This window comes from Mizuhopecten yessoensis, unplaced genomic scaffold, assembly GCF_002113885.1.
Source record: "Mizuhopecten yessoensis strain PY_sf001 unplaced genomic scaffold, ASM211388v2 scaffold10413, whole genome shotgun sequence".
Lineage (NCBI taxonomy): Eukaryota > Metazoa > Mollusca > Bivalvia > Pectinida > Pectinidae > Mizuhopecten > Mizuhopecten yessoensis.
Window position 1 is genome coordinate 8,386 of NW_018408534.1, and position 17,155 is coordinate 25,540.

At 39.2% G+C, this 17,155-nt stretch overlaps 1 protein-coding gene across 2 annotated transcripts in view; it reads left to right on the forward strand.

Annotated features, from left to right (window-relative positions):
* Window positions 1–17,155, forward strand: part of LOC110460507 (vesicular glutamate transporter 2-like) — a 33,811-nt gene that overhangs the window by 7,384 nt on the left and 9,272 nt on the right. For both annotated transcript variants that reach the window (XM_021513453.1, XM_021513452.1), the window contains exons 2-7: window positions 8,071–8,205; window positions 10,599–10,753; window positions 11,766–11,880; window positions 12,278–12,365; window positions 14,012–14,098; window positions 16,145–16,284. In XM_021513453.1, the coding sequence (XP_021369128.1) occupies window positions 8,077–8,205; window positions 10,599–10,753; window positions 11,766–11,880; window positions 12,278–12,365; window positions 14,012–14,098; window positions 16,145–16,284 (714 nt within the window). In that variant the 5' untranslated portion in view covers window positions 8,071–8,076. The remainder of the gene's footprint in view (window positions 1–8,070; window positions 8,206–10,598; window positions 10,754–11,765; window positions 11,881–12,277; window positions 12,366–14,011; window positions 14,099–16,144; window positions 16,285–17,155) is intronic.

A 17,155-nucleotide genomic window follows, 5' to 3' on the forward strand; every position in this document is an offset into this window, starting at 1 on the left:
ACTCGGATGTTCCCCGGTCTAATCCACAAGCTTTATAGTCACTCTGTCTAATCCACACCTCGGATGTTCCCCTGTCTAATCCACAAGCTTCATACTCACTCTGTCTACTCCACACCTCAGATGTTCCCCTTTCCAATCCACAAGCTTTATACTCACTCTGTCTAATACACCTCGAATGTTCCCCTTTCTAATACACAAGCTTTATACTCACTCTGTCTGTTCCCCTTTCCAATCCACAAGCTTTATACTCTCTCTGTCTAATCCACAACTCGGATGTTCCCCGGTCTAATCCCCAAGCTTTATAGTCACTCTGTCTAATCCACACCTCGGACGTTCCCCTGTCTAATCCACAAGCTTTATACTAACTCTGTCTAATACACCCCGGATGTTCCCCTGTCTAATCCACAAGCTGTATACTCACTCTGTCTAATCCACACCTCGAATGTTCCCCTGTCTAATCCACAAGCTTTATACTCACACTGTCTAATCCACACCTCGGATGTTCCCCTTTCTAGTCCACAAGCTTTATACTCACTCTGTCTCCTCCACCCCTCGGATGTTCCCCTGCCTAATCCACAAGCTTTATACTCACTCTTTCTACTACACACCTCGGAATACCTCTGATGTTCCCCTTTCTAATCCACAAGTTTTATACTCACTCTGTCTAATACACCCCGGATGTTCCCCTGTCTAATCCAAAGCTTTATACTCACTCTGTCTACTGCACCCCTCGGATTTTCCCCTGTCTAATCCACAAGCTTTTATACTAACTCTGTCTAATATACCTCGGATGTTCCCCCGTCTAATTCACAAGCTTTAAACTCACTCTGTCTAATATACCTCGGATGATCCCCGGTCTAATTCACAAGCTTTATTCTCACTCTGTCTAATACACCTCGGATGTTCCCCTTTCTAATCAACAAGCTTTATACTCACCCTGTCTTATACACACCTAGGATGTTCCCCTGTCAAATCCACAAGCTTTATACTAACTCTGTCTAATACGATGGCCCATTGTCTAATCCACAAGCTTTATACTCACTCTTTCTAATCCACACCTCGGATAATCCCCTGTCTAATCCACAAGCTTTATACTAACTCTGTCTAATACACACCTTTTCTAATCCACAAGCTTTATACTCACACTGTCTAATCCACACCTCGGATGTTCCCCTTTCTAGTCCACAAGCTTTATACTCACTCTGTCCTCGGATGTTGCCCTGTCTAATTCACAAGCTTTATACTCACTCTGTCTACTGCACCCCTCGGATTTTCCCCTGTCTAATCCACAAGCTTTATACTAACTCTGTCTAATACACACCTCGGATGTACAAGCTGTATACTCACTCTGTCTAGTCCACACCTCGGATGGCCCATTGTCTAATCCACAAGCTTTATACTCCCTCTGTCTAGTCCACACCTCGGATATCCCCTTGTCTAATCCACAAGCTTTATACTCATTCTGTCAAATATACACCTAGGATGATCCCCTGTCTAATCCACAAGCTTTATACTCCCTCTGTCTAATACTCCTCGGATATTCCCCTTTCTAATCTACAAGCTTTATACTCACTCTGTCTACTGCACCCCTCGGATTTTCCCCTGTCTAATCCACAAGCTTTATACTAACTCTGTCTAATACACCCCTCGGATGTTCCCCTGTCTAATCCAAAGCTTTATACTCACTCTGTCTACTGCACACCTCGGCTGTTCCCCTGTCTAATCCACAAGCTGTATACTCACTGTGTCTAATCCACACCTCGAATGTTCCCCTGTCTTTATACTAACTCTGTCTAATACACCCCTCGGATGTTCCCCTGTCTAATCGAAAGCTTTATACTCCCTCTGTCTAATACTCCTCGGATATTCCCCTTTCTAATCTACAAGCTTTATACTCACTCTGTCTACTGCACCCCTCGGATTTTCCCCTGTCTAATCCACAAGCTTTATACTCACTTTGTCTACACCACACCTCGGATGTTCCCCTGTCTAACCCACAAGCTTTATACTCACTCTGTCTCCTCCACCCCTCGGATGTTCCCCTGCCTAATCCACAAGCTTTATACTCACTCGGTCTAATACATACCTCGGATGTTCCCCTTTCTAATCAACAAGCTTTATACTCACCCTGTCTTATACACACCTAGGATGTTCCCCTGTCAAATCCACAAGCTTTATACTAACTCTGTCTAATGCACCCCGGATGTTCCCCTGTCTAATCCACAAGCTGTATACCCACTCTGTCTAATCCACACCTCGAATGTTTCCCTGTCTAAGCCACAAGCTCTATACTCACTCTGTCTACTGCACACCTCGGCTGTTCCCCTGTCTAATCCACAAGCTGTATACTCACTGTGTCTAATCCACACCTCGAATGTTCCCCTGTCTTTATACTAACTCTGTCTAATACACACCTTTTCTAATCCACAAGCTTTATACTCTTTCTAATCCACAAGCTTTATACTCACCCTGTCTAATACACACCTCAGATGTTCCCCTGTCTAATCCACAAGCTTTTATACTCACTCTGTCTAATATACCTCGGATGTTCCCCGGTCTAATTCACAAGCTTTATACTCACTCTGTCTAATACACCTCGGATATTCCCCTTTCTAATCTACAAGCTTTATACTCACTCTGTCTAATACACACTTCGGATGTTCCCCTTTCTAATCCACCAGCTTTATATTCACTCTGGTTAATACACACCTCGGATGTTCCCCTTTCTAATCCACAAGCTTTTTATTCACTCTGTCTAATACACACCTCGGATGTTCCCCTGTCTAATCCACAAGCTTTATACTAACTCTGTCTAATACCCACCTCGGATGTTCCCCTTTCTAATCCACAAACTTTATACTCACTCTGTCTAATCCACACCTCGGAAGTTCCCCTGTCTAATCCACAAGCTTTATACTTACTCTGTCTAATCCATACCTCGGATGTTCCCTTGTCTAATCCACAAGCTTGATAGTCACTCTGTCTAATACACATCTCGGATGTTGCCCTTTCTAATCCACAAGCTTTATACTCGTTCTGTCAAATATACACCTAGGATGTTCCCCTGTCTAATCCACAAGCTTTATACTCACTCTGTCTAATCCACACCTCGAATGTTTCCCTGTCTAATCCACAAGCTCTATACTCACTCTGTCTACTGCACACCTCGGATGTTCCCCTGTCTAATCCACAAGCGTTATACTCACTCTGTCTAATACAGCTTTATACTCACTCTTTCTAATATACACCTCGGATAATCCCCTGTCTATTCCACAAGCTTTATACTCCCTAATCCACAAGCTTTATACTCATTTATACTCACTCTGTCTAATACACCCCTCTCCCTCTGTCTACTCCACACCTCGGATGATCCCCTGTCTAATTCACAAGCTTTATACTCACTCTGTCTACCTGTCTAATCCACAAGCTTTATGCTCACTCTGTCTAGTCCACACCTCGGGTGGCCCCTTGTCTAATCCACAAGTTTTATATTCACTCTGTCTAATACACACCTCAGATGTTCCCCTTTTTAATCCACAAGCTTTATAATACACCTCGGATGTTCCCCTGTCTATCCACAAGCTTTATATTCACTCTGTCTAATCCACACCTCGGATATCCCCCTGTCTAATCCACAAGCTTTTATACTCACTCTGTCTACTACACACCTTGGATGTTCCCCTTTCTAATCCACAAGCTTTTATACTCACTCTGTCTTATACACACCTCGGATGTTCCCCTTTTTAATCCACAAGCTTTATACTCACACTGTCTAATCCACAACTCGGATGTTCCCCGGTCTAATCCACAAGCTTTATAGTCACTCTGTCTAATACATACCTCTGATGTTCCCCTTTCTAATCCACAAGCTTTTATACTCACTCTGTCTAATACAAAAGCTTTATACTCACTCTGTCTAATACACTCCTCGGATGTTCCCCTTTCTAATTCACTTCCTATGATCTGACTCCCTGTCTAATCCACAAGCTTTTATACTAACTCTGTCTTATACACACCTCGGATGTTCCCATGTCTAATCCACAAGCTTTATACACACTCTGTCTAGTCCACACCTCGGATGGCCACTTGTCTAATCCACAAGCTTTATACTTACTCTGTCTAATACATACCTCGGATGTTCCCTTGTCTAATCCACAAGCTTTATACACACTCTGTCTAGTCCACACCTCGGATGGCCACTTGTCTAATCCACAAGCTTTATATTCACTCTGTCTAATCCACACCTCGAATGTTCCCCTGTCTAATCCACAAGCGTTATACTCACTCTGTCTAATACACGCCTCGGATGTTCCCCTTTTTAATCCACAAGCTTTATACTCTCACTCTGTCTACTACACACCTCGGGTGTTCCCCTGTCTAATCCACAAGCGTTATACTCACTCTGTCTAATACAAAAGCTTTATACTCACTCTGTCTAATCCACACCTCGAATGTTCCCCTGTCTAATCCACAAGCGTTATACTCACTCTGTCTAATATACCCCTCGGATGTTCCCCTTTCTAATCCACTCGGATGTTCCCCTTTCTAATCCACTCGGATGTTCCCCTTTCTAATCCACAAGCTTTTAATTCACTCTGTCTAATACACACCTCAGATGTTCCCCTGTCTAATCCACAAGCGTTATACTCACTCTGTCTAATACAGCTTTATACTCACTCTTTCTAATTTACACCTCGGATAATTCCCCGTTTAGTCCACAAGCTTTATACTCACTCTGCCTAATATACACCTCGGATGTTCCTCTGTCTAATCCACAAGCTTTATAATCACTCTGTCTAATACACACCTCGGGTGTTCCCCGTTTTAATACACAAGCTTTATACTCACTCTTTCTAATCCACACCTCGGATAATCCCCTGTCTATTCCACAAGCTTTATCCTCACTCTGTCTATTCCACACCTCGGATCTTCCCCTGTCTAATCCACAAGCTTAATACTCACTCTGTCTAATCCACACCTCGGATCTTCCCCTGTCTAATCCACAAGCTTTCTAATCCACAAGCTTTATACTCTCTCTGTCTAATACACACTTCGGATGTTCCCCTGTCTAATCCGCAAGCTTTATACTCACTCTGTCTACTACACACCTTGGATGTTCCCCTTTCTAATCCACTCGGATGTTCCCCTTTCTAATCCACTCGGATGTTCCCCTTTCTAATCAACAAGCTTTTATACTCACTCTGTCTAATACAAAAGCTTTATACTCACTCTGTCTAGGCCACACCTCGGATGGCCCCTTGTCTAATCCACAAGCTTTATATTCACTCTGTCTAATACACACCTCGGATGTTCCCCTGTCTATTCCACAAGCTTTATACTCACTCTGTCTAATATACACCTCGGATGTCCGCCTGTCTAATCCACAAGCTTTATACTCACTCTGTCTAATATACACCTTGGATGTTCCCCTGTCTAATCCACAAGCTTTTGTACTCACTCTGTCTACTACACAACTTTGATGTTCCCCTTTCTAATTCACAAGCTTTATACTCACTCTGTCTAATATACACCTCGGATGTTCCCCTTTCTAATCAACAAGCTTTTATACTCACTCTGTCTACTACACACCTTTGATGTTCCCCTTTCTAATCCACAAGCTTTATACTCACTCTGTCTAATACACACCTTTGATGTTCCCCTGTCTAATCCACAAGCTTTATACTCACTCTGTCTACTCCATACCTTGGTTGTCCCCTTGTCTAATCCACAAGCTTTATACTCACTCTGCCTAATATACACCTCGGATGTTCCTCTGTCTAATCCACAAGCTTTATACTCACTCTGTCTAATACACACCTTGGATGTTCCCCTTTCTAATCCACAAGCTTTATACTCACTCTGTCTAATACACACCTTGGATGTTCCCCTTTCTAATCCACAAGCTTTTATACTCACTTTGTCTTTACCACCACTCGTTGGTTTACTTGGTCTAATCTCACCCCGTAAGTTCACTTTGTCTTATCCCAACAAGGTATGTTCACTTTGTTTATGTTCACCCCGTACATATGTTCATTGTGTCTACGTTCACCCCCCCGTATATATGTTCATTTTGTCTACGTTCACCCCGCACATATGTTCATTTTGTCTATGTTCACCCCGAATATATGTTCATTTTGTCTACGTTCACCCCCCCGCACATATGTTCATTTTGTCTATGTTCACCCCGAATATATGTTCATTTTGTCTACGTTCACCCCCCCGTATATATGTTCACTTTGTTTATGTTCACCCCGTATATATGTTCATTTTGTCTACGTTCACCCCCCCGTATATATGTTCATTTTGTCTACGTTCACCCCCCCGTATATATGTTCATTTTGTCTATGTTCACTCCGTATATATGTTCACTTTGTCTATGTTCACCCCGTATATGTTCACCTTGTCTATGTTCACCCCGTTGAATGTTTACTTTGTCTATGTTCACCCCGTATATATGTTCATTTTGTCTATGTTCACCCCGTATATATGTTCATTTTGTCTATGATCAACCCATATATATGTTCACTTTGTCTATGTTCACACCCCGTACATATGTTCGCTTTGTCTATGTTCAACCCGTATATATGTTCACTTTGTCTAATGCACTCCAAGTATGTTGACGTTGTCTTATCCAAACTGTATGTTCAGTATTTCTTATTCCCATCCAGAATGTTCACTTTGTCCAATCCACACCTCGGATGTTTACTTTGTATAATCTACAACCTGTATGTTCACTTTGTCCAATTTCATTGAACCATGTTTTTCATTCTAATCCACACCTCAGTTTCACATCGATGTATGTAAAACTGAAATCGTGTAACATTTTGTGAAATACCTGGTTAAAAGATTTTATGCGATTTGAATTTCTAAATGAACATAATATATTGGGTAACCCTATTGTAAACTTTATGCCAAATTTTACTAAAACTTGTTAAGAATGTAGCCTTCTGTCTTGAGTAGTTTGTAATAATGTAAACACATGTATATGAAACTACTACTTCGCTCTCTTTTCCACTGGAATATGTCATACATAGCAAAACTAAAGGCTTAGTGTGCGCCACCTTGTGAACGAGACGAGAAGACTAGTCTGATCCTGAGTCCTGAGTCTGTACAAAAGAATCTCTCGGTCGCTGAACGGTAAAATTGACAGGATTTGACTGCGGTGTCGCTTCTCTTTAATCTTTAAGTGACAGGTATCAGCCTAGAGCTTGGTCAGGTTTATTATTCCTTCGATGTATATGTATACTGTTTACTTCGCCCAGACAGTTTTTACCCTTCGTCCATTTAGCCCGATGTTCCTTTCGCTCCTCACAATTAACCATGCACTATATATATTACTTACATTCGCTGTAATGATAAATTCGTCTTTATAACAGAGGTAGACTTGCTACCATCCCCTAAGATTTTATGAAGAATTTCTCAACTGCATTTTACTACTAGCTTATCTCCCCCTAGTTTAGAACTTTCAGACATCCAAGTGATCAAATTTTTGTAGCTAAACATTTTTCTTAATAATTCAATATTCTAGAGTAAATAGGCTAATTTTACCCTACAGTGAGTATCCCGGTATACAGTACATCTACTGCATTAACTATACTTAACATTAACTATACTTTACATTAACTATATTTTACATTAACTATACTTTGCATTAGCTATACTTTACATTAACTATACTTTACATTAAATTAACTATACTTTACATTAACTTTACTTTACATTAACTATACTTTACATTAACTTTATTTTACATTAACTGTACTTTACATTAACTTTACTTTACATTAACTAACATTAACTATACTTCACATTAACTATACTTTACATTAACTATACTTTACATAACTATACTTTACATTAACTTTACTTTACATTAACTATACTTTACATTAACTATACTTTACATTAACTATGCTTTACATTAACTTTACTTTATATTAACTATATTTTACATTAACTGTACTTTACATTAACTTTACTTTACATTAACTAACATTAACTATACTTTACATTAACTATACTTTACATTAACTATACTTTACACACATCTGTTGCTGCGTTGTGTTCCAGAAAGACATGTGCTGTCCGAAGCGATTCCTAGTTGTGGGACTAGGCTTTCTAGGGCTGCTGTTTTCTATTGGCTACAGGGCGGTGTTTGCCCTGGTGATGGTAGACGTCACCAAAAAGACATCTTCTCATCAAAAGGTAAATATTTACCTTTTCTAGGGATTCTGGTCTCATTGGTAAAAAGGTATTTCAAAACATGAAACACTGTCTGTAAAAGATATCGCTAAAAATTTGAAAAATAAAATATTTTACTAACCAAACTTAACACCCGTACTTTTGAAAACAGTTCTTGCCATTGTCTTACCTGAGTAACACGCAGATAACCTCTGCACTGGATGGGTAAATCAAAAGTTTGATTATTTTGCAATGACGCACATTAAACAAACTGTTGCACTTAGTCCAATTTCAAGCTAACAAATGGGGAACTATTTACAACAACATCAGTACCAAAGAGAACACGGACATTATATAAGAGACGTGCTATCTTCCTGCTTATAAATATATACATTAGGAATGTAAGCAACATCCTCCGGTATTAGTGCACAGAGCTGTTTCCTATGCCAAGGTACTCACTGACATAGTATCTAGCACCAAGGCACATATAGCGTACACTCTTTCCCCAGCACTGTACACTGAGTCCAGAACGTGTCGAGGTGTCCTGTTCAGTGACCTAATGCCCCCGTAATCCCTCCTCAGTATGTGGATCCATCCTTTACAGGATGTACTTGAGTCTAAATAAATAGTGCATTACCTGATTGTCTTTTCCTCCGTTCTCGTCGATCTGCGAGATCACGGCCTTTTACAACTATTTTAGGTCGAATCCGATTTATGAGGAAATTTGGCTATTACAAAAATATAAGATACTAATCCGGAGAGCGCTTCCCACTATTCAAACATCGATAACGTCTAAAGATCATCGAAAGTAATTTTTGTGGCCCACGAAAGGATACTCGCAATTTGATAAACATCATGCCAATATTTTACTTGTGTGCTTGTCATATTCGTCTGATAGCACCTATAGCACATCACCAGATGACAACGGCACAGCTATATTTGATCTACAATTTCATATCAGATTGTTGTTTAATCAAACTTGAAGTTATTGCGAACAGTTGGACCAGCTTTTCACAATAGGACCTAAACCTTAAGTTGTTTAAAACTATGGAATAGGTTTAATTAATACAACACATTTCGTTCTTTAAATGTTGTCTCCATTTGATCACTGCTACTTTTGATTAAGATTAATGTCATTCATTTGAAAGTTAAAAACTAGATGGCAACCTGTACTGATCCTAGACTTTTGGTTATCTGGGAGAAGTCGTCTAAGACTTTATCAAATATATATATATTCGCTGTGAACGTGAGAGTGAATCAAACCTATTCATTTGAACGAACGTAATAACCATTATTCCCCGCATGATACTGACCTAATAGTATGAACTCAACCTTCTGGTTGTACTGAAGATGATTGTGAGGTTTTTTTTATTGATTATAAATCAAAATGATGCAATGCTAGACGGAGCTAAACCGCCAAAAAAAAAAAAAGAACTGGGTTAGGACTTTGACGTTATATTTATGTTATTTTCAAATATTTCAAGGTCATTTATTGCAACAAAGGGTACAACCAAATTTCATTCCTCTAGACCTGATCAAAGTTTCTAGAATGGTTTGGCTTATTAAAAAGTGTCTGTGACCTTGAGATTGGGTAATGGTACTGCATTTGGAGAAACTTGAGAGTCATTTATCACTGCATTATATTTGCAAAATAGTATGACCCTTAGCACACCATATCCTCAAACTTGGGAAGAATAGTTTTTGAATTTTATCACTAAAGTACTTTTGAAACGTGATTCTTACCAAAAACCGAATGACCTCCGACTTCAAGAGAATTGGCGCCTTGTCGGTTTACATACAATATTTAATGATGCTTGGCCTTAAAGCGTTAAAGAGGTTTTTGCAGTGAAGTGAATCAGAGATTTTGGACGAAGCAAAATAGGAAATACATGTTCCTGGTTTATGAAGTTAGCCGTTTAGAACTTACGTGTTTTAATATATTGTCGGCTTTCCAAACAAAAATCAAAGTAAGCGAAATGGAATGTTACATAAACGGCTAACGTTAAGGAAAGAAACGAAAAAGTGGAGAACAGAAAAACGTTGATCAAATAGCGAGAAAGCAATACAAAATGAAAAGATGCAAGCTAGTTCTACGTTATATGTCCAAAAGAGGGACGTTTTGACTTTTGACGTTAACAACTATTGCAGTTATACAGTAGACAAATACGACGTCGTTGCGGCCATGTTACTTTTTTATCAGGTTGAATATTGTGATTCAATAGATAACGTACCTTCAGAGTATGACCTACAAAATTCTGAAAGACACCTGTAAACAGTCGTAAGGTGACAAGGAGCAGCGACAAAAGTACAACAAAGATAAGTGAAAAAATGTTTACAGAATGTTTTCTGACCTGAAGGTGGGAGTCCCTAATAATTATATAGTATCATACATATGTAAACCCGTTTATAAATTACAGTGCCCGGTGAATGAGAGTGATCATTCCAGATACCTTTCCTTGGCTGGGAAGGTAACCGAACAGTTCTCACAGACTATGAACACAGCCTATTTTGTTGGCTCTCTGCTCACTCAGGCTCCAGGAGGCTACCTTGCAACCAGGTTTTCTCCCTCCAGGTAAGAAAATTATCTAAACGTCTCCCTCAAGGTAAGATTTAAACTTTACTTTATTCCTCATCTCCCTCCAGGTAAGCTTTTAACCTAATTAATCCAACGTCTGCCTCCAGGTAAACTTTTAACCTAACTTATCTAACGTCTACTACCAGGTAAGGTTTTAACCTAACTTATCCAACGTCTACCTCCAGGTAAGGAATTAACTTAACGTCCCCGACGTCTACCTCCAGGCAAATTTTTACCCTAACTCATCCAATGTCTACCTCCAGGTAAGGTTTTAACATAACTTTGTTTTACGTCTCCCACCAAACTTATTCTACGTAAGGTTTTAACATACATTTGTAACTATAGTCTACGTCTCCCACCAAACTTATTCTACTTAAGAATTTAACATACATTTGTGACTTTATTCTACGTCTCCCACTTAACTTATTCTACGTAAGGTTTTAACATACATTTGTAACTATAGTCTACGTCTCCCTCCTGGTAAGGATTTAACCTACTAGTAACTGAATTCAACTAGATATATCACCGACCAGTTCCCCGCTCATTGATAACGTATTATCCTCCTTTATTTTATTATGTAATATGATAGTTATATTATCATGTGGTCTTCTATGCTCGGGTTTTAATATAAATGCTACCCTTCCTATGTCAATCTAATACCCTTAGTTATGTGTACTTTTCCTTATTATATGGTTCGGGTGGTGCTCTGTGACATATGGTGTCTGTGCTATCTGTATCCTCATCAAAGGATGTCCCTAATATCTCTTTCCTAGACAAAAATGTTGATGCAATTATGAAAATCCTTAATATCTTTATACTTGTCTTGATTTCCGGTTCTCTATCCCCGTAATTATCTTGTATTAATATTTTGTCGTATTTTCTGTTGTATATCTTTAAGATTTGTTATTTCTATCCTCGAAACGCAATCCTGGATATTTTTGTCTCCTTGTCACATGACCTGTTGTGTTTTCCTCGTTAACAGTGTGTGGCTTTGTTTACATTGTTACAGAATCTGCGGTATTTCCATCCTTTTCACCTCCATTCTGATGCTGTCGTTGCCATTTGCTATTCCTTTGAATAAGTGGCTAACCATGGTCATACGATTTGTCCAGGGAGTTGTGGAGGTAATAAGAAGTCTTTGGGTATTCTTAGTGGGGCGAGAGTTTTACGAGAGATGTACTTTCTTCTACAGGACTGTAGAAATAATTATGATTTGCTCCTAGGAACTTACTGTTAGCGTATTAAAGGTTTGTTATGATACATATAGTGCTGTAGGTTGTTGACTCGTGTAACCATATGGTCTTGTTTAGTCGGTTTTATCATTCCATGCATAGGTTATCTCTGAAATTATGTTTGGAAGATCAAAACGTTGAGGTAAACAACATGATACGACGATATAAATGTCGTGAACAGAGGTACGCCATTAATCCAGACAATTTAGTTTTGTATTCATGTTGTTCAGTTTGAGTGTTAAGTAATTAAACACAGTGGGACTAATTGATCACTTGTGGTTGCGGCTAGGGAGCGTCGGTGCCGGCCCTTAATGGCGTTATATCGGCTTGGGCCCCGCGGACTGAGAAGTCCAGGATGATAACAATCTCCTACGCAGGTATGTAAACAATGTATCACTATGATGTCCGATTTAATAATGGTCCACTACAAAAATGATAGATTTTGGTTGGTGATTTTGTGTTTGTAATTGCATTCGGTATTATCAATAAATATATATTTCTGCTTGTACGTGTCACCTGTTGAAAAATCGTCAATTGAAAACAATTGTAGGGGGGGTACTTTCGTTAAATTAAACAAGGATACACTGCACATGTACCAACTCATACCAAACAGTTGGATTTCCCCGAGTCAACGGATTTACAAAACACAACATTCCTGGAGGTGACTTAGGTTCCGTAGGCTAGTGACTTGTGTTCCGTAATAGAATATCAATAACATTCTTAAAATGTATTTAGTTCTTTCACTTAAGTAAGCTTAGCGTGATTGGGCCAGATATCCACAGGGTCAGATTTTCACGGATATGGTAGAGCCAAATCAATCAACGTAGTTAGTAAGGTTGGTCTTAATTCCACAGCAAGCGGATCATATATTTACGTTTCAATTTGACCTAGAATACATTTTCAAGGAAGTCACAGTTCCACGTTACACCGATTTAAATCCAAAATGGTCGCCAAGGGTGCCACTTTAATCAACCGTTTTTGCTGATTCTTGATCAGTACTTGGCCGTGACCAATTCTTGCTTTTTAAAACTTCGTGTTTTAATATATGACCGCCCTTTGAAAACATATTCTTTGCTTCAAAGCATCATGTTTCAAATTTTACTGACTGATTCTATCAATAGATAAACATCTTGCAAATGTTATGAAATTATTTCTTTTATTCTTTCTTTATTAATGAGAATCCCGTAAATATTTAAGCAACAACACAAATCATCTAAAATCACACAAGGCCTATCTAATTTGAGCTTATCCGACAGCCGAAAGGCCGGTCGGCTAGGCGGTGGAATAAGCGTTACACTGACAACCGCCTCTTGCGATAGGGATTAATGTTATTGCAAAGCGAACAAAGCCAATTGTGTTTACTTGTTTCAAGTATCCTCGGTTTTCGATTCTTTTTTGAATAGCTAGATATCGATTTCACAGACGTAGGTTTGTCTTATTAAGATTAATTAGCCATGACGTTTGGAATTAAGAGTATCACAAATACTATTCTCCTGGACACGTTCAAGATTTATTATAACCGAAAAGCTAATGTGGAAATCGAATGAGACCACTATTTTGAAAATCATATTTGACTTATAATAAATTTTACTGAATTATGTTTTATTTGAAATCTTATATTGCACTTTAAGTTTCAGTTCAAATATATTTAAAATAATATGTCAAAACAGTAATCGCTTTGATTGAAACGTTTTTTGAAAACAAAAGACTTTAAGGAAACTGACGTGCATTTGAAAAATTAGGCATTGAAACGAAAACATATTCTTTAGATTACACTTAGGCCATTGCCTCAAAAACTAAGGTCGCCGTTGTAAAATGAGTATCATTCAGTATCAATTAGAAATGTCATGTGAACAGCTAAGGCCCGCTGCAGAGCTGTCCCTAGACTGAGCTTGTATCTGATAATGATGGATACATGCAATTATTTATAGTTGGTATCATTTTTAGCGGATGTGAACGATTGTTTCTGTTTTTGTGAAGAGTGCTTGTCTAGTATAAAACATGTTTTCTGTCGCTCTAACAGGGGCCTACATAAGTCCGACAGTAGCCTTCTTGGTGACCGGCTTTACGTCATGTTATCTCAGCTGGCACTCCAGCCTCTTCATATACGGTGAGTTAACAGGACCATCGTTGTAGATATAGCATACGTTATCCTTAGTTGATTTCATTCTCAGGTATCATAACGTAAACTATCCTTAAAGGTATTGCAACATGGTTGTCAGATATCATAACCTTAAATTACTTGTGAGGTATCTAATTAGGTTACCTTATTATAACATTTATTCTCAAGTAATACAGTCTACTGACATATCTTTACCTAAATCACCTTGTAGTTTTATCTTATTATAAACTATATCATTTTTTTCTTTATATATATTCTATCTTAAAGTGTGCTATATATCTATTTAATGTCGATAATGTGGCCACCTGTGTGATATGTTGGAGGTAATTTTCTAATTATTATCGGTGATGTGGATGTATACCTAATTTATGGGAGGCCCTGTGTGATGTATAAGAGGGTGTTTAGTGGTACGTGTCCTGTTCATTATTAAGGTGGTAATGTGGTCTGTTTGTTTTATCTAGGCGGATGTAGGGTAACATGCCCCCTGGTGATGTATAGGAGGGTGTTTGGTGGTACGTGTCCTGTTCATTATTAAGGTGGTAATGTGGTATGTTTGTTTTATCTAGGTGGATGTAGGGTAACATGCCCCCTAGTGATATATAGGAGGGTGTTTTGTGGTACGTGTCCTGTGGATTGTTATGGTGGTAATGTGGTCTGCTTGTTTTATTTAGGTGGATGTGGGGTAACATGCCCCCTGGTGATGTTTAAGAGGGTGTTTGGTGGTACGTGTCCTGTGGATTGTTATGGTGGTAACGTGGTCTGTTTGTTTTATCTAGGCGGATGTGGGGTAACAAGCCCCCTGGTGATGTATAAGAGGGTGTTTGGTGGTACGTGTCCTTTGGATTATTATGGTGGTAACGTGGTGTGTTTGTTTTATCTAGGCGGATGTGGGGTACCATGCCCCCTGGTGATGTATAAGAGGGTGTTTAGTGGTACGTGTCCTGTTCATTATTAGGGTGGTAATGTGGTCTGTTTGTTTTATCTAGACGGATGTAGGGTAACATGCCCCCTAGTGATATATAGGAGGGTGTTTTGTGGTACGTGTCCTGTGGATTGTTATGGTGGTAATGTGGTCTGCTTGTTTTATTTAGGTGGATGTAGGGTAACATGCCCCCTGCTGATGTATAGGAGGGTGTTTGGGGGAACGTGTCCTGTTCATTATTAAGGTGGTAATGTGGTTCGTTGTTTTATCTAGGCGAATGTGGGTTAACATGCCCCCTGGTGATGTATAGGAGGGAGTTTGGTGGTACGTGTCCTTTGGATTATTATGGTGGAAACGTGGTCTGTTTGTTTTATCCAGGCGGATGTCGGGTAACATGCCCCCTGGTGATTTATAGGAGGGTGTTTGGTGGTACGTGTGCTGTTCATTATTATGGTGGTAACGTGGGCTGTTTGTTTTATCTAGGCGAATGTGGGGTAGCATGCCCCCTGGTGATGTATAGGGGGGTGTTTGGTGGTACGTGTCCTGTTCATTATTAAGGTGGTAATGTGGTCCGTTGTTTTATCTAGGCGAATGTGGGGTAACATGCCCCCTGGTGATGTATAGGAGGGTGTTTGGTGGTGCGTGTCCTGTGGATTGTTACGGTGGTAATGTGGTCTGTTTGTTTTATCTAGGCGGATGTAGGGTAACATGCCCCCTGGTGATGTATAGGAGGGTGGTTGGTGGTACGTGTCCTTTGGATTGTCACGGTGGTAATGTGGTATGTTTGTTTTATCTAGGCGGATGTGGGGTACCATGCCCCCTGGTGATGTATAGGAGGGTGTTTGGTGGTACGTGTCCTGTGGATTGTTACGGTGGTAATGTGGTCTGTTTGTTTTATCTAGGCGGATGTGGGGTAACATGCCCCCTGGTGATGTATAGGAGGGTGTTTGGTGGTACGTGTCATGTGGATTGTTACGGTGGTATTGTGGTCTGTTTGTTTTATCTAGGCGGATGTAGGGTAACATGCCCCCTGGTGATGTTTGGGAGGGTGTTTGGTGGTACGTGTCCTGTGGATTGTTACGGTGGTATTGTGGTCTGTTTGTTTTATCTAGGCGGATGTGGGGTATTATGGTCACTTGTATGGTTCCTGGTAATACACGACACTCCTGCTCAGCACCCTGGTATCGGAGAGCAGGAGAGACAGCTGTTTGAGGAGGAAGGACCAGGACATAGAGGAGGAAACAGACAAGTAGTAAGTATATAAGGGTTTTATTACTTCCTAACTTGAGACCATCTACAAGAATCATTATATCAAGACCATATATCTGACATTTTTTATAAACGAATATTTATGGCCATATGCGTCTTGGCATGGTGGGTTATTGTACATAAATATAGAGACCATAGAAGCTATATACGTAGGCACGGTATTTTGCCTATTTTTTGTCTTGTACCTAATTTCTGCTATTTTTCACTTAGGGTTTCCAAATTTTGCGAACATACTTATCTTGACTAGATGGGGTATCCCTCAGCCCCTCGTTGTCTGATTTATGACTCTCTCCTTAATGTATTGTTCGGACTAATATTTCGTTCATTTGAAACTAGGGTGCCTGAAATTGTATAGACATATTCATCCAGACACGAAGAACAGCCTTTGAATTCACCTTTGTTTAGTTTCTTTGTGACACCTGTATACTAAAGAAGTGGAATAAAAGGACTATGAATTTTGAAGTTTCCAAAAGATTGTTATATCATATACAAACATCTTCTTTTCAAAATTGTTTCTTCTATTAAAACGTTTGACTTTTTGACCATTTACACAACCATAACTCATACCAAACTAAAGGAACGCATTCGTTTTCTTATTATAAAAAGCTTTCTTTTATGATATTTGTTGTAAAAGCACAATAAATGGAAATATATTGAGCATGATTTTGTGAAAAACACAACAAATGCCAAAATGATAATGAGCATGAGTTTGTAAAAAGCACAGCAAATGCCAAAAAGAAATATACTGAGCATGATTTTGTAAAAATCACAGCAAATGCCAAAACGAAATATACTGAACTTTATTTTGTAAAAAGCTCAATAAATGCCAAAACGAAATATACTGAACATAATTT